General features: G+C 40.5%; 1 protein-coding gene across 1 annotated transcript in view; it reads left to right on the top strand.

Annotated features, from left to right (window-relative positions):
- The first annotated feature begins 4,434 nt into the window (after positions 1 to 4,434).
- Positions 4,435 to 26,968, top strand: part of PDE8B (phosphodiesterase 8B) — a 72,180-nt gene continuing 49,646 nt past the window's right edge. Inside the window, exon 1 of the mRNA XM_015652975.2 lies at positions 4,435 to 4,760. Coding sequence (XP_015508461.1) covers positions 4,449 to 4,760 — 312 coding nt within the window. The 5' untranslated portion in view covers positions 4,435 to 4,448. The remainder of the gene's footprint in view (positions 4,761 to 26,968) is intronic.

The raw sequence follows: 26,968 nt of genomic DNA, 5'->3' as shown, positions 1-26,968 counted from the left end.
AAAACCACACTTTGCTCTTTCTCAAGCAAAAGCAAACTTCACCTCTTGTATTTAGTATCTTTCATTTCCAAGTGTCATGATGTGCTGTTGATGAGTAAAATCATGAAATTAGAGTTTGATAATATTTATACATTATCAAAGTACCATAAAGATGGTTGTGTTTTTTTTTAACAAACAGAGGTGCACAGATAAAAGTTCTATTCTAGCTGTCATGTTATTTTTCTCATCTTTACTTTAAGTAAGAAACAGTGCATGTAGTCTGGACAATCTAAATAACTTTTAGGTATTGACTTTGCTGTAATCTGGGTGTACAGGATGTTATTTTTTACTGCAGTTAAGAAATTTGTTGGACCAATATGAAAGGACTGAGAAACTGTTGAGCCTCCTAAGAGCCTAGTAAAATTTTTTTGTACAGGCTTATTTATACATTCTTAAACTGGTTTTACAGTAAATGAACCATGAATAGAGGTAACTGTCTTCAATAGCGGGTTGTCAAGTACCAGATTTTCAAGTCTCTGTAAAATATGACCTCTGAAGTAGTATATTCTTACTGCAATGACCTGGGATTTACAGATGATACTTCCAATAATACCAACATAAACTTAGCAATCTACTTGTAGCATAAAGCCTTAATATTGAGGTCAGAGTGAAGCCTATGACTGGCTTTGGAAGGGATATAAAGTTTTGAGGAGTCTATTTGCCTCATTCTGGAGGGATTTGCAGGTGTAAACATCATATAGAATGTATATCCACTGCTTTCTTCTGGGAAAAAAACAACCAAATACAAGATGCTTCAGGGTTCCACTGCTGGCTTCCAAAATCACTCATATGCTTAAACTCATCATGTTGAAATTAGTCATGTGTAAGAAATTGGTTTCCTGTGAACATAAAATTTGTTAGGATTTATAAAGTTCCAGTTAAAGCCAGCAAAGGCTCTTTAGCAGTGGAAAAACTGATATATGTGAATATTTTCCAGTGCCTGGATGCACTGACTTCATTCTGGGGGCCATACTAAATATGCATTTCTGAGGGTAGATTCTACTTCAATATAGATGTCCATTCTGTATGTCCTTGGTAGGCACATGCTGCTTGCAGAAAAGCCTTCTGCTTTAGTGCTCATCAGTCAGGTCATACTGTGGCAAGGTGACTTCAGGAGCATGACTGGAGTGTGCTATAAGAAGTGGTGCAAGTGTGCACCTTCTTTAAATATCCCCTTTCTCCTTGTTCAGTAAATCCATGGTTGTCTTCTCATAGGCAAGATGCAGAAAGACCACTGATGGTAGGAAAAGAAGTATTTAACTTTCCTTCAATTCCTACTTCAGTGACAGACATACTTCCCCTCTTGCAGCCACTCACTCAGCTCCACTCCAACTTCTGCTCACACTTATCATCACTTACTTCTGTCTCTCTAAGTTCCTCCTGAGCACTGTGCTTCTGAGGAGAGGCTGAGTTGAGATTCTTGAGCCTGGAGAAGAGCAGACTCAGGGCATATCTCATCAATGTAAAACCGAAGGGAGGGTGCAAGGAGGACAGACTACTTCAGTGGTGCCTAGTGACAGGTCCAGAGGCAATGGACATGAAAGAAACCATAAAAGGGGAGACCCTCTCTGAAGATCATCAGGGAACAGAGGGTGACTGCAGGTGGTATCAGTAAGGGTGACTGAGCACTGGAATTAATAGGTAGTCCAGAGTTGTTGTCTTCATGCTTGGAGATATTAACAACTGCATCCAGATAGCCCATCCCAAACAACCAGCTATTGATTGACCTTCTTGGGTGTGTGGGGGATTTGACCAGATGACCTTTTCAAACTCAATCATCCTTTGGTTCTTTGCTTCTTTGATTCTGCTGTCAGGCAAAACATTGTTACTCTTGACACTTTCCTGTTGCTTTTCAGCAGTCAACATAGCTCCCCATCCCGAAGCCTTCACTCCTCTCAAGCACTCTGGCACATTGCACAGAGAGACTCATCCTCTTTAGGTGTGGTCTTTCACCATTAACCTAAAGTAAACAGCATAGGGGTTGTTGCTTGAGGGCTGCATTTAGCAATGCTTCTCCAGAGTTGTGACTTCTTGTTCCTTACAATTTATTTTCTGTCATCAACTCAAATGTATACCTAAGCAAGGGAAATTCATGTGAGAATGAGCAGATTCCTGCAATGCTGTCTGAAATCAATAGCAAAATTATCACTGAACTCAATGAGAACAGGGCAGGAACTGGAATACTAGGATGTTAAGGAAACCTGACTAACTGACTAACAAAATAGTTTATCTGATAATGGATACCAATTCAGAAACAAGCACTGTGAATAGCTAGCAATACAGTTTAGGGTATGACATAATATTTTCACCAAGCTCAGTCTGCAAAGTCAAAATATGGTTTATGTTCACATCCTTTATTAAAAATCTAAATGTCATTGATATCTGGCATCAGTAAATTCCCATGAAAAAGAATCTCAAACTAGATAGTCAACAAATCTTAGAGATCTTTTGGGTAATACTGCTTACCAAAAATTGATAGGTTTTGGGGGTACCCCACAAGTGTATGGGTTCTGAGTGGCATTTCTGAGTTCCTGGCTTTTTTCCAAATCTCAGTTGTGGCATAGGGCAAGCAGCTCAAATCCCGAACTTAAATTTCCCAGCCATTAATAGAAAGGAAGTGAGACTTGAGAGTATTGCAATGAATGCATAAAACTGTCTGCTCCTGTTATTAAGTGAGGTTTTAGGACACATTCATCTGCAACTAAGTGCATTATGTTCTGGGAGGCAGTCAGGTCTCATCCAGAGCTGCAGTCTAAACAGCAAGAAAGACTGCATGGTTGAGTAATAAAACACAATCTGCTTCATTTTACTTATACTGAGCCTATCTTTAAGGTTGTCCTCAAAGATAGCCACCAGAAGAGCACTATGGCAAGTGGACAAACATGCAAATATATAGTGTATGCAGGATGTAAGCCACAGCTTGATTTGTGAACAGTGACAACTAGTGGGCAAAACAGTTACATAGAAATTTGTTATTACCAGGGCCAACACGGGCTCACTGTGGTAACTGGAAAACTGAAAAAACTTTGTCAAACAGATTGATAATCTCAGTCCAGTTCCTTGAAGGATTAGTGCCTGTCAATATTGCCATAATTGCAACGACCCATGAACTGCATGAAGAGAGACAGAGGCTAGAGGCTTATGGTCTTTCTAAACTGGGGTGTTTTAGTGAAACCATCACTTATGAATAAACTGAAATCTAATTCATGAAAGTGCTTCAAATGAATTAAGAACCGAAAATAACTTATTCAGACCATTTTGTCATACAACATCACAATCATTGTAGCAACCATGCTTTGTGTTTCTAGTATTTTTACATTACTCATTAAAACTAGAGGGAGAAACAGTGGTCAAATGTCAGGTTATATTCCAAGAGGAAGAAAAGGTATGTACACAAGTGTTCCTTGGTGACTGGCTTTCAGATAAATGCTTTATTAGGCAGGAAGTGTACTGCTTGGATGACATTACCAATTCTTGAAGGATTTATTATGTGCCATTTAAAACAGAGAGATTTAAACTAAAATCTTGCAAAGACTTAAAACCTCCATATTAGCTTTACACCTCCTACATAGTTTCACTGAGGTCAATGAAACTATTCACCATGGAAAGCTAAGAAGGTGTGTAAATCTCTGTAGCATTAAACATTTTTCTTGATTATCTCCCAAGGGACTGAAAACAGGGATTGGCAGCTATCAGACACCCAGGGTAAAATGGCAACTTGTGTCATTGAATATTGGCTTAATTAAAAAGCAGCATTAACAATTGTGAAACAATTCTGGCCTTTTTCCCCTAACTTGCAGTGGGTGCTATGTGGCTCTAAACTGCTCCTTTTAGTATCTCTAAACGACTGAGATGTGCTCACCCGTGACTAGGGCACATTTTGACTGTCAAAATAAGTATTTGTAACTTTTTTTCAAAAAGTGTTTAGCCCATCTGGGGTTGCTGGGGACGAGTGTGTGTGCGTGCGTGTGTGTGCCTGTGTGTGTTTGCAATGTTGTCCATACGGGAGGCTTGAAAGCAGACCTGCCTGGGTCGCGATGGGGCCGCACCACCGATAATGATCCTTCTTCTCACTCTTCTCCTTATCCTCCTCCGCTTCCCCCTACCCCAGGCGGACACAGCCCCGTGGTCGCAGGCGCTTCCTAAGACGCTGCCGAGGAGGGGAAGGGGCTTGGCAGGTCCGGGGACCCCGGAGGCAGCGCGGGGAGCTGGTGGGGGTGACGGGGAGGCGCCGCAGGGGCGGGAGTGGCCGGGGCAGCGCCAGCGGCGGGGGGAGGCGCCGGTGCCGGCGGCGCGGGGCGCGCGGCGCAGGGGCGGCGGCCCCGCAGCCCGGGCGGGCGGGCGGCAGGTGGGAGCGGAGCGGAGCGGAGCGGCGGTGCAGCGGGGCGGGGTGGCTGGGAAGGGAAGGGATGGGCTGCGCACCCAGCATCCACGTCTCGCATAGCGGTGTGATATACTGCCGGGACTCGGAGGAGTCCAACTCCCCCCACCAGACCACCACGATCTCGCAGGGCACCACTACCCTGCACGGCCTCTTCGTTAAGACAGACGCGGCCGACTCCATCCCCTCCGTCCTCGCCTACCAGAGCCGGCAGCCGCCGCCCTCCGCCGGCCCCCGCCGCAAGGAGCGCAGGGAGTCCGGCGGCGCCTCCGCCCGGTCCAGGACGCCCCACTGCTGCAGCGTCGAGGCGGAGACCCAGACCAGCAGCTCCAGCGGCAAGGTAAGCGTCCCCGCTCCGGAGGGATCTCCGGCTGTGCTGGTGCGGGTCCCCGTCTGCCGCTGCAGAGGGAGGACGGTGCGCGGAGCCAGCGCCTCCCCCGCCGGAGGATGCTCGGCGGGCGGGATGCAGCTGGCAGGAGCGGTGCCCTGGTGCCCACTGACTCACCGCAGCTGCGGCGGCCGGGCCGGGCCGGGCTGGCACTGCTGCGGGGGGGCCGCCTCGCCTGGAGCTCGCCGGGGGGGAGCAGCAGCCGCCGGGCCCCTCGGGCTCTCTCCGCCCCGAGCCCACAGCCTTATGAGGCTCCTGGGCACCCTGTGCTGGGATCGGTCACGCATACCCAGCGAGCGGGGAAAGGGTTTATTTCGAGCTCTGTGACTGATGGCAGAGAGTGGGAGCCTCTGGGAGAGGCGGAATAGAATCTCCCCTCCGAGTAATTCTCAACTGCAACAAGCCCATACTTGGTGCTGGCTTTACTTCACCCCTTTTTCTTCCCGCCATATCTGGTTAAAATGAGCTGTTGCTGCTAGGCGTGGATGTTCGGCTGAGAACCGAACCGCCGTGATCTGCACACGTATGCCAGTGCAGCTTGCTGGTGTTGGGCTGGAGATGCTCCTGGAGGAGCGGCGCTGGCTGTGTCTGTAGGGTACCTGGAAGGCTTGGGTCACCCTCTCAGTGGCTGAGACAGGCACTGCTGCAACCTGCCTGTCAACGTCCTCACTTAAGTTTAGCACTTGAAAAGAGATCATTGCGCTGGATTTTTTTTTTTTCCCCCTGAGGTTTGTTTCGTTTGTTGTTTTCTTGTTTGTTTGTTGGTTTTTTAAAATATCAGAGTAGGTTTTTCATGCACTTCCCTGAAAGCCTTTTTAGAAATTAAATTTTGCTTTGTTTTCCTCCTCCAAAGTTTATTAATAAAAAAAAAAAACAAAAACAAGGCCAGTGTCATGGTCCTAGCAGCTGCTTAGATTACTTTTCTGTTGTACTAAGAAAGCAGAATATCATGTTACGAAGTAATCCTTGTATTTTATTAGAATATCAGTAAGAAATTCTGAAGTTATAAAATATTCTTTAATAATTTACAAATTCAGTAGTCACCTTAAGGAAAACACAGGTGGGAGAAACCACAGAAAAATCCCCAAACACTCCCACAGCCCATTGTCAATTTGTTAGTTCAAATGCTGAGAAACTTGTAGAATTGTCTGTAGTCACATTGATTGCTTTACTCATTCAGTTGAAGAATGTGCATCACCAACTGGGACAAAATTCAAGCATGACTGGAGTAAAACAATTCTTGTATTTCTTGGATTTGTAGATTAATTTCTTTTTTTTTTTTGCTTCTCAGAGTGCAATTCTTAAGATAAATCATAATTTATTTTTTAATGCAAAGGAGAGCAAAATCAAAACACTTTTGCAATTGTTTTAAGTTGAGAATTGAAAAAAAAATTAAAGAATTTGAAAAAAATTCAATTGTTTAGAGTTTTTTATTATATGTTTTTACATTATGTGCTGTTACAAACAAATATATTTCCCAACTTTCTAATTATTTAAACTGAGTGTATTTCAGAGGGTTTTGAACTTCCTGATTGGTATTGTAATGTTTTGGGTTAAACAAGGCCCATAGCTGGGTCCTGCCCTTGGGTCACAACAACCCCAGGCAGCGCCACAGGCTGGGGCAGAGTGGCTGGAAAGGACCTGGGGGTGCTGGTGGCAGCAGCTGAACATGAGCCAGGCTGTGCCCAGGTGGCCAAGGCGGCCAATGGCATCCTGGCCTGGCTCAGCAATAGTGTGGCCAGCAGGAGCAGGGCAGGGATTGTCCCCCTGTCCTGGGCACTGGTGAGGCCACATCTCAAATCCTATGTTCAGCTCTGGGCTCTTCACTACAAGACATTGAGAGGCTGGAGCAAGTTCAGGGAAGGGAAACAGAACTGGTGAAGGGTTGGGAGCACAAGTCCTGTGAAGAACAGCTGAGGGGACTGGGGCTGTGCAGCCTGGAGAAAAGGAAGCTCAGAGGGGACCTTCCTGTACTGTAAAACTGACTGAACAGAGTGTAGCCAAGTGGAGGCTGGCATATTCTCTCAGGCAACAAGAGACAGGATGAGAGGAAACAGCCTCAGACTGCTCCAGTGGAAGTTCAGGCAAGACATCAGGAAGAACTTCTTCACATAAAGGATTGTCAAGCATTGGAAAGGACTGCTCAGGAAAGTGATAAATTCACCATCCCTGGAGTTGTTCAAGAAATGACTGGATGTCGCAGTTAGTGCCATGGTCTTGTTGACAAGGTGATGTTATGTCATAAGTTTGATGATCTCAAAAGTCTTTTCCAACCTAGTTAATTCTGTGATTTTGTGAAAAGACATCCAAGATCCAATCTTTGACCAATCTTTGACCAATCACCACTGTTCCAAGGAGAGCATGCTACAAAGTGCCACATCCAATCTTTTCCAACCTAAATGATTCTGTGGTTCAGTGATTATTTCTGGTAGCTTCGCTTCTTTTTAAAAATTATGAGTTTGTTAGGTGTCTCAGATTTTTAAGTTATTTAACAACTGTTTCAATTATATAGTATAAATATTTCCACTCTTTTAAGAATTAAGATCTGTTATTTTTTTTATTATTATTTTAAATTAAATTAAGGCTGCCATTCTTACTGCCAGTCCTGGCATGATTTTGTACATCACATTAAAGTATTGACTAAAACAGGGTTGGATTGTTACAGAACTACTGTAAGGGCAAAATATTATACTATACTTAATAGATTACAAGAAGTGGAAAAGTGTGGAAACATGCTTCTGCAGTAAAGGCTTATTTCTATAAATGCTCAAGAGTGAAGAAAAATGTTATGTTTCAGCTGCTGTAATGCTTGGTTGCATGTATAAGCTGTATTGGATATTCCGTACCATGTGGCATCACACTGAGGGAAAGAAGGAGGAAGGAGGGGGACATTTGGAGTGATGGTGTTTGTCTTCCCAAGTAGCCACAGCACATGATGGGCCCTGCTCTCCTGGGGATGGCTTTACACCTGCCTGTCCATGGGAAGTGGTGACTTAATTCCTTGTTTTGCTTTGCTCATATGTGCGCTTCTTCCTTTACCTGTTAAAGTGTCAAAATTCATGAGTTATTTTACTTCTACTCTTCAGATTCTTTCCCCATCCTGTGGGTGGTGGAGTGAATGAGCAGCTGCCTGGAGCTTAGTTACCATCTGGGCTTAAACCACCACAAAATCTCATCTAAGTGTATTAGGGGCAAAACCAATATACTGGTCAAATGGCTGTTAGCACTATTATATATTAAAATAATTTCCAGTTGTGTAACTGCTCAAACCACTTAAACCATGTTGCTTGGTGTGTCTTCACTTTGTTCTTTAGTTGTTTACACAATTAAATATTGCACTACTTACATTTGATCCTGGCTTTATACAATATATTAAAACTCATCTACACCATGGCATGAAACTAGCATTAAAATAAATCAACCTGTAATAATTCCAACTCTATTCAGTTCAAATAAAGATAAAATAAAAGCCAAACAAACAAAAACCAAAAAATTATCCCATGCCACTTGAAATATAAGGCTTATCTACACCTTACTTTTAAAGTTTATTTGATCTGTATTCATTTGGAATTCTTAGGTCAGTGTTACAAAAGACAGGTTTTTATTGTTTTCTTTTCTTCTCCTTTCCTTAATGAAAAGTTCTGAACTGTTCAGAGCGTTGAGATGTGTTGGTCCCATCCCATTCACACTGTAACCATTCAGCAGGTTTGGTGGGTGGGTGAGTTTCTTTTGATCTGGAAAGCTTGATAAAAAATTATCTACAGGTTGCCTGACAAGCATCTCAAGTGGATTTTTTTAAGGATTAGAAGATGCATCTGTACCTTGGTTTGAGAGAGGACCTACAGTTTCTTGTGCCCAGCCATATGCTCTATTGTTAAGGTACTTGGGCAGAAGTACTCCATTGAAAAAAACCAGACATTCCTTCCCCTTGTACCTTCCTTAACAAACCCAAACAGTGTAATGAAAAGAAAGAGTATTAGTATCTCAAATGCTCCATCAGCTTTGTATGAAGATACAAGGCATTTAGCTTCCATCACAGATGCATAACTATGAAGATGCTGACTGTGTAATGGTTGCTTGACCCACTGCTCAGTTATTGCTAGTTCTGAAGTGCAACTGTGCCAGCTGTTAAGCAAGGAAAAACCAGTTTTTTGGACACTTCCTTGGGGACTTGAAAACATAAAAAAATTGCTTACCTTATATAAGTTTACATCTTTTAATTATGGCCAAATCTTAACCAGAAGTTATGAAAAGTTCTGTTTTTCTTGAATATCTTGAGGCTTCAGCATTAATGAAACTTTACAGCAACAGACAAGTTTCAAAGCTCATGTTGCTAACATATTAGATGGGAAAAAAACCTCCAAACAACTTGCAGTCTTCCATTGATTGCTTTATCATATTTTTTCTTCATGAAATTACAAGAACAGCAGGTATAATGATTTGGTTCTTCTTATGCTGTATTCTTTGTGGAAGACAAAGTCCTGTTTATGAACCTCTCTTGATCAGTCACAAGAGGAGTAGGTTTTGACAGTTTTCAGGTTTTTCTGTAGAAAAATATTTATTAGAAGCAAAGCTCAGAAATAAGCAAAAACACAGTAGGACAGTATCTCTTACCAGTGTTGGTCTGTGTTAAATTCCAATGTAGAAGTGTTGGGACATATCCTTCTCTTCAAAGTGCCAAGGACCTAGCTGCCTAGCTTTTAGATTTTTTTAGATTTTTTTTTTTTTTTTAATGTGGGAGAATAAGTCAAAGGCTGCAACTGCCAAATACAAACTGGAGAACATGGAGAAATCCAGCCTCTGAGAGAGCTGCATCAGGTCCATAGGTCCTGTAGAAATAAAGTCATAAGTATTGCCTTGATTTCAAATACTGTTGTCTTTCAAGCACTACCATGTGTAAGAAAACCCAGCGTACTTCTTGCACCTCTGGTTTTGTTTGAAGTGTACTATGGTTTAACTGGCTGCTAGTAAGTTGTTGGCATGTGGAACATGCCAGGTGTAAACTTGGAAAATAAACCTCCCAAATCTGTACCTTAGTGTGATGAAGATCCATTTCACAACTCAGTAGAACACCTGAGACATAAGACACCTCTTGAACATAGCTGAGGTATGCAGAGTTGGCATAAAAATATTGAGCAGGCCAAAAAGTGTTGAAATATGTTATAGTGCAGGACCTTGTTAATTTAGGCTAGCTGTTCTCTGAGAGGTGCTGACCTGAATAGCTCTTACCATAAAGAAATGCTCTACTGTGACTAAGCCCGGGCATCTTGAATGAATGCAGTAAAAGGACTTTCACTGCTCTGTACCTGACTTTTCCATTCCTCCTTCAAATGATGCAGGTAACTTCAGCAAGCACTGTAGTTATACTCTTAAGCAGTGCTAGGCAAGAGAACTGTTACAGAACAGATAAGACCATTTCTTCAGAATATATTAAACCACCTGGCAAAGAGAAGCCTGATGGATGACTTCACACAGAGTCAAACAACATTCTGGACTTCCAAAAGTGCTCTGGATAATATAAATACATTTATGTCACTAAATATAAAATGAGCATATGTTTGAGCACACACACATGTATAAGAAAAGAGAATTGCTGAAAGCTTGTAAGACAACAAGCCTCAATCATTTCATCATTGGAATTCAACAGGTCCTCTAAGTCCTTTAGCAAAAATTTGTTTTGGAACTTTGGTTTTCAATGCCCAAAATACCAAGTGGTTTTAAACTGATCACTAGCAGCATCTGTTTTCCACCTTTTACTGTTTGCTGTGCACAATTTGTGACTGAGGTTTTATCTTCTGAGGAGTTTGGTGTGAATCTTTCAACATTTTATCTTCTGTAAATGTAACTTTTCTAGAAGTGCCTTTAGTGAACACTGGATGTACCTGTGTGGCTGCTAGAAAATAGCATGTGAAGTATTTTATGATGCAGCAGAGTTTACCTCTTTTTGGTGAGTCTTGTCAAACCCAAGATTAAATAGCTTAAGGAAATCAACAATCACATTTACTCATGTCAAGATGAAAGTACAGAGCATTGTGAAAAGCAGCCTGTGGTTTGAAGTGTTTGAGGGCATGCTTACAGTAACTGCTGCCACCTGATCATCTCTTGTGTAGTACTGTCTCCCCCTGGCACAGATCAGTAGGTGCATTTCTAGTCTTGCAGGGCAGCAACACAGCACCTGGCTGTCCCCTTGTTTCTCTGAGGGCATCTTCTCTGGGGCAATCTCACAGGTCAGAAAGTAGAGGTCATTCTGCAGGAGCTTCCACAGCTCCCCCAAAACACCACTGCTATTGGTTTATGAAGCTAGAATCACCTTTCCCTCTATGGGAGGAAAAAGCACTGTCCAAAGATACGTTATTAATTCTGAGTTAAGGTAATATTCTGTCCAAATTTTTGGTTGCAGTGTCTACTCCAGATAACTTTCTTCACTTGGGAGTACCATTATTCCATTTGCTGGTGAACTTTATTTTTCCCTTTCACTTCAGTCATTTGTGTCAACCACAGCCCCATCCTTCAGCATCCAATTATTTTCAAACCTCTTTCTCACCCATGTTGTTAGCTGTAAAAGAACAAAATGCATTAGAGACATGCTGTTCCTTTGTATTACCTCTGACTCTTTGAATAGCAAGGTACTCTGGAGAATAGTTTTTTAAAATCTGTGTATATCTCTACCCTGTATATCTCTGACTTAGCTATCCATTGCCAGATATTTTGTATCTTGAATATAGAAAGGGTAGGGTTCTGATTTATACTGAGAAACCCCTCAACTAAATGGTGCTACTTCAGAAACTGTCTCAATATTAAACTCTTAATAATGTGAGTTAATCACTTTGAAAATGCTTATCCGATTTTGGTGTAGATTTAAAATTCATTGACCTTTTGCCCTGGATTCAGACTGCATCTGAAAAGACAGCTTTTACTCCAAAAGGATGGGAAAACTGGACCAACACAATTGGTTTCATGGTATGGAAGAAGGGAGCAGGAATTGCAAAGATCTACACCTGGACTCCAGCACACTGAATTCACAGATAACCAAGTGTGAACATGTGTACAGATATTATTAAACCACATTTAAATAAGAATTCCAAAGGAATAATGGATAGTTGAGAGACTGTCTGCATCAGTAAGGTCAGTAACATCCACTGATTAAATAGGCAGAATGGAGTTTTGAAGAAATATGGGTATTAAAAATCAAGCTATTCAACATCTGTTTGTAAGCCTGGGAGAAACTGCTCACAGCCAGTTTGCATACAGAGCTGCAGCCTGTCAGATTTAATTACAATTCATTTGTTTGTATTTGGAGGAGCGAGGTCTGACTCTTATCTTGTTGTATTCATGTTTTCATTAAGTAGTGATATAGTTACAGGTGGTATACCTGTCAGTGCTGTCAGTAAAAAAAAAATCAGTGCAATAGAATGTGGAATTGGACATGAGGTCTCTGGTGTTAGCTTGGGAGCTGCTTCCAGCAGTCAACTTTTCCTTTGCTCTTAGGTTAGCCATTTTGCCACAAGGACAGTGAGAGAGGCTTTCCTCTTCCCCTGTTCCAGATTTAGAAAGCTGTGTGAGGTCATTGTGGACTTGAATGTTGTCAATGGCCATTGTTCTCCTGCAGTTATCGTGTCCATTATGAAGTGCAATTTATCAAACCATTGTGCCAGCCAGAAAACCAAGAAACCTCTTTTAGAAAAGGAGAGAGAAAATGAGACTTCAGCTTTTTGTGTGTGTTCTTTTCCAAAGTTAACCAAATTTCTTCTGACACCCCAGATTAGGTGTTAATGTGATGATTTAGGTGTTTTCTGGAGAGACACCCAAGCTCAAGTCTCTGTTTTGAAAGAGTCTAAAAACATTCTCCCACGCAAGTACTCTTCTTCCTGGACTGTTGGCTATTGTGGGTTTCTCTTTCTCTTGCTTTTAAGATTGCTTCCCTGAAATCCATGCATTCCAAAGAGTCCTGCCTGAAGAATTGCTACTTCCTCCTTGTCTCAAAGACAAATCTTTCTTAAGCATCTGTTCAATTATAGTGTGAAAAAACACAAGATTTCAGAAAGGGTCGTTACATTACATTTCAGAATTAATCCATTCACGTGTTAAATATTTAGGGCTGTGTTAATGTTCCAAGGAGTGTTGTGGCTCATGGAAGAAGTCAGTAAGTCCCAGGTCAAACAACTTGCCATGACTTTGTTTCAGGCTGCTTCATTTTATCTCAAATTGCAGTGTGAAGGAGACTAGGATAGCAAGACAAAAAAGTTAAGATTTCTTTCATTCTCATGGCCACATTGTATTGGTCTGCAGCTGCTGGACAGCGCTCCTTCCCCTTGGAGCTCTGGATAGCAGCCACAGTGTTCTGGTGGAAACCTGGGTAATCTTTGGCTACCTTTGTTCTAAAGACATCAAAAAGGTCAGCTGGAGTACTATGGCAGTGTGGTGGATGATTAGAGAAGAGATGGGTAAAGTGAAGATCTGAGATGGGCTAAGCAGGTGAGGTACCACTGCTCAAGTAGGAAAAAAGTGTTCAATCTAGCCTAAGCTGGCATGGTTGGGGATGGGTCCTGTCTTATGGGCTGGAGGAGATCAGGGCAGAGACATGCCAAAGCAAATGACACTTAAGGGGCATGTGGGTAGAGAGGTGTTTTGGGGGAAATAAAAGTCTTTTCTTGGTGGCACAGGATGTCTTTGACACTTGGGAGTCATGAGGAGATGTGATGTCTGAATCTAGAGATTTCTGTCCAAATCTTAGAGCTGCACAACAAAAATGAATCTTAATACTCAGTGCTGTTGCAAGCAGCATCTAGGAATTGCCTAGGTGATGTTCTGTGTACAAAACTGTAGTAATGTATCCACTGCTGCCTGAAGTCACTTGATAGTCTGTGCTCATCTCCGTTTTATTAATGAGCCCATCACAATTGCAGAGGACTCCTACATCTTGTAATTAAACATTTGAAAGCAAGAGAGAAGTATCTAATATTTGTGTAGACAAACTGAAGATCACTAACCACCTGTTTTCTGAAGAAAGCTTTGACAAAAGAGAGCCAAAGGTATTCTTCTCAAAACCAAAATTACAAGAACAAAATAATACCAAAACAAAATGAGTAAACACTAAGGATCAAAATTATTCTAATATGGTGATACTACAGGTATAACTGGTTTTAGTATAGCTTCTGTGATAACTTTGTTAAATGGCAGCATGCACTCCTGTATTGCCATCCCAGTCAAGAGAGAATTCACAAGTGTGTTAGCTCTGTGAGTCTGGTGCATGGGAATAATTTAACCTTAGAGGTAGTTTTTTCTTTCAAATGTGACTTTTTATAAATGTTGTCATTTTGTTTGGTGGGATTTTTTTTCATTTCAGTGTGACAGAGCTTTTACTACTCTAGTCCTTCAGGTGAGGTTGGACTGATAAACAATTGGATTTTTTTCCTCACACCATTAGTGGGTGAAAAACTATGTATATTGATAGATTTATTTAAGGCTCACACTCAAGGCAAGGGTTGTGCAAATCTAAAAGACAATATATTTTAAATGTCATCATTTTAAGTTAGATTCTGTGCCTCCTGGTGGTGGAGATGTCAGATTTCACTTTCAGGTTTATGAAAGTGAAATATAAAATTATTGAGAACAGAAAAACTAGTGGGACTGATGAGTATTACACTCAACCAGAATGTGTGTCTGTTTGCAGATACACATTAACAAGAACAGCTGATGCACATACAGATCTCTTTTGGCCCTCTGGCATTTTAATGGCTTAGAGTCTATCCATGCACTTATCCATTCAGTTCAAAGAGTTCAGTAATGAACTGTCTTCAAAGAAGGGGATCTTTTTCATGGGTTCCACTGCATTTATACAAGAGGCTATTTTTAGATGAAGAAATTTTTTTCCCCTTTGGAGCTATAAGACATCTGTGACCCCACCTTAGATTTGAAAAATCTGCTGTGCTGGAAGTAACTCCTTTAAGGCCATCCTCTCATGTTTACTTTATGGTTATTTTTCATTTAGTTGCAAATATCTGCAGGCCTGTAGATAGTTGAAAACTAAAAACGACACTGTATTTCTGTAGCTCACAGGTAAAGTCTTGTCTGAGAATACTGTTTTCCTGCATGGTCGATGCAGACAACTGCCCATCAAAGGGCTTAATCTTAAAACCCTAAGTCATCTGAATTTTTTGTGTATCATTTCCTATCACTGAAGAAAGAGAAGCATTTTATTTCAAAACCTAATGAAAGAGCTTAAAATACAGGTTTGCTGTACAGAACAGTGTTTAATGATACAACATAAAAACTTGGTATAATTTTGTGCTTCCAGCCCCAGTGCAGAAATGTGAAATGCATACATATAGTCTAGTAGTACAAATTCAGGAGTCACCACTCCATAGGTTAGAATGCAAATCTTGCAGCTGGAAAGACTCCACTGACATCAGTGAGATGATGATCTGGCTTATTTTAGATAGACAGTGGGCAAAAGGCTATTCAAATTTTCTGAAAATTTTCCCACATTTTTAATTCAGTAGAAATAAATGACTGGGCTGTGATACATTCTCTTGTGGTTAAGGGGCTAACAGGGATCAAAAGAGCTGGAGTTATACCTCCAGCACAGCCCTCAGCTATTTTAGCTGTAGTTGGGCTGTGCACTGCTGCTCCTCCAAATGGCTTCTTCCTAACTCTCCCTGAGAACTGTTCAACATTTCTTGGTGGGTGAAAGAGGTAGTGGCAGGGCATTGGTGCAGCATACAAGATTTGCATCACTTGGAGATGTCAGCAGTCCGTCCTTTAGTTGATCTGACACTCTCCCTGTCGCAGGATTTTTATTTTCACCTGTTCTTTCAGCGTAAGATCACTGAAGAAGTGATCACATAGGAAGATGATAGTCTGCCTTCTTTGAACAGTGGGAGATTCTTTTGTATGTTTGTACATAGACTTGCTGTATTCTTAATCTGCAGGTTGTGTGAGCCATCTGCTGGCATCTTTCCTCTAGGTTTTATTGATTTTATTCCCAAAATACATTTTATTCATTTTATTGCCCTGCTCCTTGCCCTTTTGAACAGTTGCAGAGGTATTGCCTTTTCTGAAAATTTAACCCAAGCAGGATACATTTAAATGTGTGGATTTATTGGTTCTTTTTGGTCACAGTTCACAGCCTGCTTTTACCAGCTGCTAAGTATCTTCTGTCGCTCTTCCTCACTCTAAAGGAGAGCTGTTCTTTGTCTTTTCCAAGTATTCTCTAAACTGATTAGTATCTGACAATATAGGTGTATCTTCTTTTTTACTATCAATATGCATGCAATGGGCAGGAAAATATCATGGCATAAATGTGTGACACAGAGAAGGACCATCATGCTGCCTATCACAGGATTAAGCATAAAACAGTGAAGAGCCTCCTGTGCATCTTCTCTAACCTCCTTTCAAACTTTTTCTACTTGTCTGCTTAAAAATTCACTCAGCAACTGACTTGTATGCTAATGAAAGTTAGTGAGAATTGGATTTTCTCTTAACTTGAAAATTTTGCTTCAACAAGAGAAATATTTCAAGGACAAAATTCTGGAAAAATGTTTCATGTAAATTAGAACTTACTATAGTAAATTTGAGATTCTGGTTATACTTTGATGAAAATTTCACCTGTTTCACTGCTTCTTCAAAAGATTTTATTTCTAGTACATTAATATCTTCTATTAGCTGGGAGGATCCAGATGAAAAATTTCTCACTGTCTGGAACTGCTACCCTCACTTCATGCTGCAGTGCGGAGGTCCGAAGGCATGTTACCATAGAGATACCCACAATAGTTTTAAACCAACTTTAGGTTACTAAAGCTTGAGTGCCAGTGATCACTGCAACATCAGCTGCAGAATGCACACTGTCAGGTTGGATATAGGCTTCAGCAGCTGGCTGAACTACAGCCTGACTACGGCACAGTGATGTTCCTTTCTGAGGCTGGAAGCATAGGACTGCGACCTTACAGCTCTTGTTGAGATACAGCCACTCTTGTATTAGGGGACCTGACCAGGTGCATAAGCACCTCAGTTGTGCCGCTATTATTAGGGAGAAGTAGGTGGCCTTGAACAAGTAGAACAGGTCTAAAAAGGCCCCAGTGTCTGCCCAAATGGAATTGCAGTGCTTGCTGCTCTTCCTCCATGTTTGGTAACTGACGTGTTGTTTTTGGTTTTTTTTTTACTTTTTGTGATGCTGTATCTCACATCTTGGGTAGAGGTTGAACTCTTAGATCAATATTCCGGGTGAAAAATAAAATGAGTGATTATTTACTCATCTCACTGTCAGCTATTGCATCTCCTATGTAGCTACAGATTCATCTCCACTGCATGTTTAATTCTTGCAGATGTGTTCAGTGAGCACATATGGAAGTGGAAGTTCATTCCCTTTTGAAGAAAAAGATGCAGTGGAGCACTAAGGTGAAGAATTTAGCAATCAATCTTTAAATAAATAAATTTCTTATTTGATGTGCTTCTGATCTAAAATCATCCAAAAAAAAAACCCAACTAAGCAAGGTGGATGGGCTGGTAGTGTTGTCATTATGGTTCTTTTCATGGAGAACCTAGCCATAGGAGGCAGCACATGGATGAAATACTTTCCTGATACTGCTAGCGGCAATGGAAGGGTAAAGTGTATGACAGTGGGTCCTGTGTGTTCTGCTGTACATACAAATACATGAAGATGACTGTGCTGCTTCATGTTGTATACATTACGGTGAGAAGAAATAATCTCAACCAGAAGCACCTGCAAGTCTACCTGTAAGGAGCAACATAGATTATTAAACCAATCAATCATTAAACCAAGCCATCTTAAATAAGATGGGCACTCTTGCAGCTGTTCATTTTCTCAGAATCAGTATTTAAAGTAGAAGTAAATCATGCTTATAAATCCTTTTGAATTAGAGTGTATTTATCCTATTTGTACAGTCACAGACTCTTCACTAGACTTACAAGGATAATAGAAAAATTTGCAGTGGGTACCAGTGAAATTACTGTGTTCATAGTATAATCAAGTTACTTAAACCTGTGTAAAGAGTGCAAACCTGTGTCTATTCCTGTGTAAATACTGCACTTCTTGGCAAGTGTCTCATGCAACAAAGAAAACTCAAAGTAACTGGCATGCATGAGAAATGCAGGAATAGTTTTTATTTGCTGTGAACATAGGTAAGGCTTCTTAATTTCCCTAATGTGGTAATATGAGCAATAACTACAAAATTCTTGCATTTTATTACATGCAGAAGTAGGGTAAACTCTTTTATGATCTGATATAGGAAGAGTTTGAAATTTCAGTGTCCCAAGCTTTGAGATGATCCAATGTCTTTCATGCTGTGCCTATTGCCTCCCCAGAGAACACTGGCTGCGGAGACAGCTTCTGCTTTGGGATGAGGATCCCTGCACCACTGCCAAGCTTGTCTCAATTGACCAAGTGGGAGCAAACTCCCTTGGCTGGAAGGGTAGTTTCCAATGCACAGATGAAGATCCCACTCCCAAGAAAAATGGGAACTGTGCCTAGGTTTGCTTTTAGATTGCCTTTGTAAACTTCCAAATATATATTTCTTAGCTTTCTCATGGTAAGTGTTTTGAGGCAATCATATTTTGAATGTGGTAAAAGTGACTGAATAATTTAAAAATACCTCTGCATACATCATGATTGAAATTAAAATACAATATTAGATAATGACTTTTATTTTTAATGGCAAGGTATATTTTTGAGGGCTGTTTTAATGAAGTTAAATATAAAAAAGCCAGTTAATACAAATTAATTTCATTGAAACTTTTTATGGGACAAATTGTATCTACAAATATATGCGTCTCTGCTGGAAGCTGCAACAGGAATTGAAACACAAGAAACTTCTATAACATGAAATATTAAGCATAAGCCAGCACTTCAGACTTCTTTGGGGAAAATGCATTTTTTCAGCACTTTGTTTGTATTCAGTACACATTTTTTTTAAAAATTGATGCTGAAACGGGTCGTCAGTGCATGCTTCTATAAACTCCCCATAGTTCTCATCACTGGCAAAATTACTTCTCACCTTCTTTCTCATCTTTCTGCTAACTTTAGTGGGGGCTCTTTTCCTGAGACCTCCACTTGTCTTCTAGAGTACACAAGGCGAATCCCCATCTCAGAGCAGATCTCTCGGCATGATAAATACGGCACGCTGACTGTAAAATTGCTTTAAAGTCTGTCAGAGCTGTTGTCTCTGACCTACTGCAGATTCATACCTACTGCAGTGGTGTGTCAAGGCCACTTGTTTTTTAGAGTACACAAGGCGAATTCCCATTTCAGAACAGATCTCTCCGTATGGTAAGTATACCATGCTGACTGTAAAATTGCCTTTAAGACTATCAGAGCTGTTGTCTCAGATCTACTGTGGATTCGGCGTGCGTTGATTCACACCAGCTTTGAAAATATGACTATATCTACCTAGAGGACTTAAAAATGTCTTTGCTTTATTTTTAATGAGAGTTCTCTGAATAATCTGTATCTGTTACATGGTGGCCACTATGAAAAACATAATGACTGCAAATTACAGAATGTGTCAGACTGTGCTGTGCTTCTCAGCTATATATAAAAAAGGAGGTAGTGTTCCATGGTGCACATAGCGTGAGTTCTCAGCAACAGCACAAAAATAAGTAAAAGACCGTTTTTTGGGAGGATTAATAAGTAAAAAAATTGCTCCTGTGTATTTTGGAAATGTCTAAGGCCTTTAGTAAGGAATGGATGTGGTATGCAGTCACACATGCTTATGCTGCTCTGGTACAAATTATCCTATGTTGACCATGCTCAGAGATGTGATGTTAGTTTGGTGGCTTGATATGACCCTCTGCAGCTGTTATGTCTTTGCAATCCTGATCTTCATTGAAGCCTGACTTAGCAAAATATTTAAGGGCACAAGTAGAACCATCCAGCTTGACTGGAAAAACCAGAGCACCCATTTGACTTAACATTTTCACAGGGTCATTGCACCCAGAAGAAGTCTAAAACAGCCTTGGGGTGGTTATGACCCGTGTCTGGCAGCAAAATTTGGAGCAGTTGGTTAGCTTCATGCCATTGAGGTCTAAAAAGGAAAAGTGGTATTTCTCCAAGGACTGCATATGTGAAAATTCATTTTTTTAGTAATTTTATATGGATCTGAAAACTTGAGGTCTAAATTCTGTAGTGGGTAGTAATGATATATTTCCAGTGCCACGATTGAAAGGATATGGGGTGCCCTTGTGTTAGTCAGTGTGAGGATCCAGCAATCTGCATTACCACTTCATCACAGGGTTTCTACAGGTGGGACTAGAGAGCAAATCACAGTGTTCTATGTGTGCCCAGAAATGGACTTTTTATGTTCCTTGACTGTAACAATTACAGACATTTTACTACAGAGGAAGAGGCCTTCCAGCCCAATGTCTCTTATTTGCTCTTGGGAAAGCATTTGATCTTTCACAGTAACTTGTTATGTGAAGTGAAATGTAATTTCTGAACTCTAGGATCAGAGAGCTGACCCTTGCAATTGTCGGAAGCCATGTCCTCTATCTCCTTCAGTTTCATCAAAGCCTTGAGAAAGTTTATTTCTGGTCTTCTCTGATTTACTGATGGGAGTCCTTAGCTGTCATCTCTGCTTTTTCTGATGTATTCAGCTACGAAGCTTCTAACAGATAGCAACATAGCTCTTTTTATTGTTTGAATGTCAGCTCATTTCTATGACTCCTGCAGTCAAGGTTCTCTTCTACCCTACCTATCTTGCAGTTGTTGTTTTTCCTCCAGTTTTTTAATAACTTTGCCTGTGACATTCCAACAAACCTTTTTCAGTAGTCCTGAACAGGACAAATTTATTAAATGTTCTTTCTCCTGAAAATCATATTTATGATTTTATGTTTTTTACATTTTTATATATTTTGTAAATATTAAATATGGTTTTATCTGCACTCATTTTAGAGTGACCACATGTTTTATAAAATTATATTGTATTGCATCATTTGTTCAATATAACTCAATGTTTTTTGTTCTTCTGTAGAACTCTGTCACAGAGTGACACACAGTAGCATGAGTGGCCTGAATGCCACTTCACCTGCTCTCTTGGCAGCTCATTTCCCCCAGTTTATGACAATCAAATATTTCTTAACTTCTTTGAGAACTGAATGGGACCCAGTAAAAAACTTACAAAAGTTTGTACTTTTACTTATTACTAGTGACATGCACTAGTAATAAGTACAATATTAACAGGAAATACAACATATTTCCCTGAGAGTGCCCCCAAAGACAGCTGTAAAATAAAGAGATGTATGAGAGAGATATATAACAGAAAACTCAGCAATAGATTTTCCTGTTGTGTTCTCATGGGCTGTAGTGTAACAGTGTGAATAATTTACACCTAAGCATCTATTCATTGGAGTTGTACATGATACAGGGTCTAATCCACTGAAGTGAAGACATCATGTCTTATAAAATCTGTATTGGTGAAAATCTGTCTGTGAATTGCAGCTAAAATATTTTATGGCATTCAAAGACTGAATTTCTTAATAAGGGTGGTTGGAAAGTGTCAGGCTTCTGGATTTCTTAATTAGAGTGGCTGGAAAGTGTCAGGCTTTTAATGTCCATGTGATGTCTCCTCTTGGAAAGGAGATTAATATTCTTCCACAGTTCATGATATGTGTATAGTTCCTGTTTCTTAATAAGGGCTTAATTCAGTGAAGTCCTGAACATTTAGGTTATGCTGCCTTTAACTGTACAAGAAGCCCTTTTTGTCCCCAGAAATCTTGCTCATAAAATAGAATTAAATAATTGCTGAGCTGAGTTCAGCTTCTGCAATATAAGGTACATTGAAACTAGGCAATTGCAACTCTACTTTGGGGAGAGAAAGTTTGGTAGTTAACATTGCACACAGCAGGCAGAACTTCTGCTTTTAATTCTTAAGGGTGGAAGTTCATTCTATGCATGTGCAGAAACCATGGAAGAAAATTGATTGCCAAGACATTTGCAAGAGGGCTGTGCTTCACTGTGTGCACAGAGTATAACAGTATATTTTTTTTATCTTCTAAGTAATGTGTTGGTGGTAAGTTGCATAATTATATCCTCATGATGGACAATCCTAATGGTGGGCAGAAATGACTATATTGTGTTCAAATAGATGTCAGTACATAAAAACTGGAGTAGCAGTAAGAGGTCTCTGTAGAACATTTGCATGAGTCTTGTAATGCTGGATCTGAAACCTGGCACTTAATTTTATGGTGCTTCTCCCTGGTAAGACTGGAACAAAATGTCCAAAAGAAAACTTTTTCCAGAAAGCTTTTAATTTCACACACACACACTGTGTAAGTAGTGATGAGTAATACCAAAATTATTATTGCTTATTGCATAAGTAATATTTTGCACTTGTTCAGCAGACCAGGTGAAGGTCTATTGTTATGCCTTCTTTCCATGCTTTTGCAGAGCTGTTTTGGATTGCAAAAGTTCAGTCAGATGCAGATCCTACCTACATTTATATGAATAGAATAATGGCAGTCAAATTTTCATGGCTTCATTCAAGTTTGTAGGACTGGGTAACTAAGTTTCATCGGAGTATTTCTTGCTCCTTCAAGGTATGAATTCTTCAGGTACATCCAATACTTGCTTCTCTGTTCCTCTGAGTCAGAGTTTCCCCTTTCTCTACCACTTCATGTATGTCACTTATATCTACCTTGTATAAATACTCCTTCTACTCTTCCTCACCCTTCATCTTTGTTTTGGTAGGGCTTATAGGATCAGTCAGCCTATGTGCCCTATAATAAAAATGAGAGGTGATCTTTGTCTTTGGGAATTGTAAAATAAGTGAGACGACCTTTGTAAACACTTTAGTCTTGAACGACAAAACAAAGAGGGTGGAAATTCTGGGTTTGGGTAACTTCTGTGTGGCTTAGTTTGATGACTCACAAGTGGGCAAGGCACTGTGCATATCACAGAGTGTGATATCTGGATATCAGTCTTGGAGTATTTGAGACATGACTGGTGCTGTCTGGATTAGCTGCAGTGGCTTTGTCAAAACTAAAATAGAAACTGGAACTGAATTAAATGTGATCATGAATTATTCAGACAGCATGAGAGCCTTGGAGCTGTTTATTTTGATGAGAATTTGGCTTTGATTTTCGTTGTCTGCACAATTTTTAGTGTGAGACATGGCACATACTATCATGTTGATAATTTGTAGTTTCACAATAACAGACAGTACAAAGCTGAAGGCTTTGTTAAGGGAGAAAGCATCACTTGTGATACTTGAGATGGTAGGGTCTGTTCTGGGAATAATTCTATTTGTGGGTTTCTAACTAAAGGATCAATGGTAAAATAGTTAATTTTGACATATATTTGAATGCTGGTTTTGGATTTTAAAGTCATTTTTAACTGTAATGGGAAAAGCGTGGTAACAGGTGTCTGTTATCCTATAAACTTGAGAAGATTTGGTTTTTGTTTTATTGGTGTTTGTTCTGTGAATTTGCAATTTGGAGTGTTGTTGGGTTTTGTATTTTTGTGGAGGTTTGGGGATTTTTTTAATAGAGTTCCTAGGCATAATTCTAAGACACATCTTGTGGATGCTGAAGTTTTAATCAAAAGCCAAACTGGTTGTTTTCAGCTTCCAGCTCCCAAACTCAATAGTCAAGATAGAAGTGCTGCAAAACAAATGCTGCCTGACAGTGTGAAGGAGCAGGGAGGAGAGAACATTATGTTTTCAAAGGACATATATCTGTCCTTTATGTACAATGCCCTGTTCTTTACTGGAGATTATTTTGGTATTTTTGCAAAATATAGATCAAAGTTCAATGCTGAGGTTTTTTTTCTAACTGCAAGACAATTCAGAAAACTTGAATAAATGACTCACTCTCATCAGAACATGCTTGTTCTGGGTTTTTGTCAGGGTTTTTTTGGCTTTATTTCTTTTTTATTCCAGAGGAGGAATATAGTGTTTTATAGAGGTTTTAGGCTGAGATAGTATGTAGGTGGCTTTCAGGAGCTGGCAAAAGAAGATAGCAACAGACCACTTTGAATCAGGAAAAAATTCCTTCCAGCATTGCCTACCCAAGAGAAGAAGTAAGAGGAGGTAATACAAAGCCAAGACTGTAATGGTGACATCCATCATGCATCTCTGAAGGAGCAGCCTAGGGTTGATGTTGAAATCTAGCAGCACGTACAGTGAATAGTCTTGGAGAAATGGTAAAACAAAACCACATGTGCTGGTTTTGCATGGCCTGGTTTTTGTAGCAGGGGAGCACAGAGGTGGCTTCTGTGAGAAGCTGCTAGAAGCTTCCACCATCTCTGGCAGAACCAGTCCCTGATGACTCTGAAGATGGACGTGCTGCTGGCCAAGGCTGAGACAATTAGAGATGTTGGTAATGCTTCTTTGATAACAGATTTAAGATTAAATCAAAGCAAAAATAGTGTCAAAGTTTTAATTCCAGCCAGAGAAGAGGAGTTGAGAACATGTGAGGGGAACAACATGGAGACACCAAGGTCAGTGGAGAAGGAGGAGAGGAGGTGCTCCAGGTGCTGGAGCCAAGATTCCTCTGCAGGCCGTGGTGAGACCATGGTGAAGCAGCTGTGCTCCTGCAGCCCATGGGGATCCACAGGGATGCAGAGATCCACCTGCAGCCCCTGGGGAAGGTGCCCATGCCAGAGAGGGTGGATGCCCGGAGGAGACTGTGGTCCTGTGGAAGACTCGATGGAGAGAGGGGTCCCTGCTTCCAGGCCGGAGCAGCCTGTCCTTGGAGGGCTGCTCCCTGTGGAAGAATGACCCACACTGCAGCAGTTTTGGGAGGACTGCTGCTCATGAGATTGGAAGGCAGAGAACTGTGTCCCATGGGAGGGACCCCGTGGTCTCAGAGGGGAAGGACTCCTCTCCCTCAGCAGTGGAAGAAAACCTCAGTGATGAACTGACCAAAACCCCCACACCCTGCCTCCCTGCACTGTTGGTGGGAAAGAGGGAAGGACTGGGGGGAAAAGATGTTCTTTAAGGGCTTATTTTACTTCTCATTATCCTCCTCTGATTCTGTTAGCAATAAACTCAGTATCTTTAGTTTTAGACTATTTCGCTCTCAAAGTGTTTTCTCCCAGTCATTATCTCATTAATCCTTCATGAAATTTTCTTTCCTCTGTCCAGCTGTAGCAGGGAGGGTGAATGAGAGGTTTTTGTGGGTGCCTGGCATTTGGTCAGGGTGAAACCATGTCACCACAGCGCATACCTTGAGTCAAATTCTTTTTTCCATTTTAACCTTTGTAGTAGAGTCCGTAATTACCTACATGTGCACTTGCACACCAGGAGTTCAGGGGCTGCTTCTGACTGCTCACAGACTGTTGAGGGGCATGATCCTAGTGACTCTGTTTACTTTTAGTAACACGCTATATAGTTTATGCCAGACAGTGGAAACCAAGACAGCTACGTTTTTCAGATTATCTACTACTACTACTACTACTGGTAATGCTGGTAATGTTAAATTAATTGAAGTAGGTAACTCAGGTGTATGCAGGTAACTTCCAGGTGCTTTTTCTTAATCAGTGCTTGGAAGAAAAAGTAAATTTTATATTTTAGAATTACTGTTTGATTGCAGACTAGCAGTATGCTTCACAAGCTATGAGTATTTACCTAGGCCAAGATGTGATGGAACACTATCATGACTATTAAGCTAACCTCTTCCTGCAAAATTGTGTTCTAGCTGTTTCTGTTCATATTTCTATGATCACATTACCTGAATGAAACCAATATTGAAACTCAGCTCTTGGGGTTTTTGTATCAATTTTAATAGCCATTTCCAAGAGTTGATCTACTGTATTAAACTGTAGATCTGTCTGCCTGTTATCTTGTTTTGGGCAAGTGTAAGGAGCCTTAGACAAGAGAGAGAAAAGATAGAGAGGGATCATTCCCTGGGCCTCTTTTAACTTATGACTGAAGGGCCTGTGAATTGAGGTTATGTTCCTCCTGATGTGTTTTGCAGCAGCACAGGGGCCTACCCTCAGTAAGTTTTGTTCAACTTCTCTTTTAACAATGTCCCTTCCAGTGGCCTGCTCTAAGTGCAAGCATCAAATTTCTTGTACTGGGAATACTCTTGGTGAGTCATGATTCATTCTGCTCTACACTACTCCTGATTTCATAGATACCTATTCAGTTCCTTAGGAAGCTCTCTTCCTAGACAAAGCAGCCTGGTCTTTTTAATTATCTAAAGGCATATTGAAATTTCATTATTATTCTTGTTGCTTTCTCTTTAATTTTTTTCTAGTTTTCCTTAATTTATCCCAAGGAAAGCAAAAGATTATGTACAACATTGGAAGTGTTGGTTTGCCATAAATTTACATTTAAATTTATAAATTTAATATAGTAGTATGAAGTTTGTTTTGTTTGGATCTTTGTTCCTATCCTCACACCGGCTGCTTTTTTGACTACCTCAACATACAAAGATGAAAATATGAGTAATTTTTATATCTTTCTGTATGTATAGTCTTGGATTTTGCTCTCTCCCAGACACCATTGTATGTATTTTTGAAGCAGCTCTGTCTCAGTTGGTGTGTTTTTCCCTAAGGTGAAGAGATCTGATCGGATTCCCCAGTAATGTGTGTGACTCATGCTTCTGCGAAGTTGAGAATGGACAGTAATGACAGATGGATTTACAGAAAGAAGTCTCATCATGCCAAGATACATAAGTCTGGACATACTCTGTTCACTTTGGAAAAAGTGAAAGTGAAAGATGTTTGGAAAAGTTTGTTTTCCCTTCACCTCTTCACACTGCAAGGGCATTAACATAACTAACCCGCCATGCATATTTAGTGAAGTGAAATTTATGTGCTAACAAAATAAATACACTTTCAGAGAAACTTCGGTTGATAAAATCAAAAGTATTCAAAATAAACATGATGCATTCAGTAGTTGGTTTTCCTTCCAAAAATCTAAGAACACGGTAGTTTGGAAATCAAAGCACTTGTCCAGTAAATGTGTTTTAACTCCTCTCTTGTCAGTACAGGCTGGAATGTGATTGCTGGGCAGCAGACATGCTGATAAGGGGTAGGCAAAGCCATGGCTGACCTGATCACACATTGCAATAGCACCGCTTGGAGGGACTTCCTGGCCTTCAGCAGTCCCTTCAAGACAAAAGTTTTGCAATACTTTATTCATTTGTGTTTCAGTGAACATATCAAGCCAATAACAAAACCCTTCTTCTTATTTGTGTTCTGAGTA

Source organism: Parus major, chromosome Z (genome assembly GCF_001522545.3).
Source record: "Parus major isolate Abel chromosome Z, Parus_major1.1, whole genome shotgun sequence".
Lineage (NCBI taxonomy): Eukaryota > Metazoa > Chordata > Aves > Passeriformes > Paridae > Parus > Parus major.
This window is presented reverse-complemented; position numbering and strand designations above follow the sequence as displayed.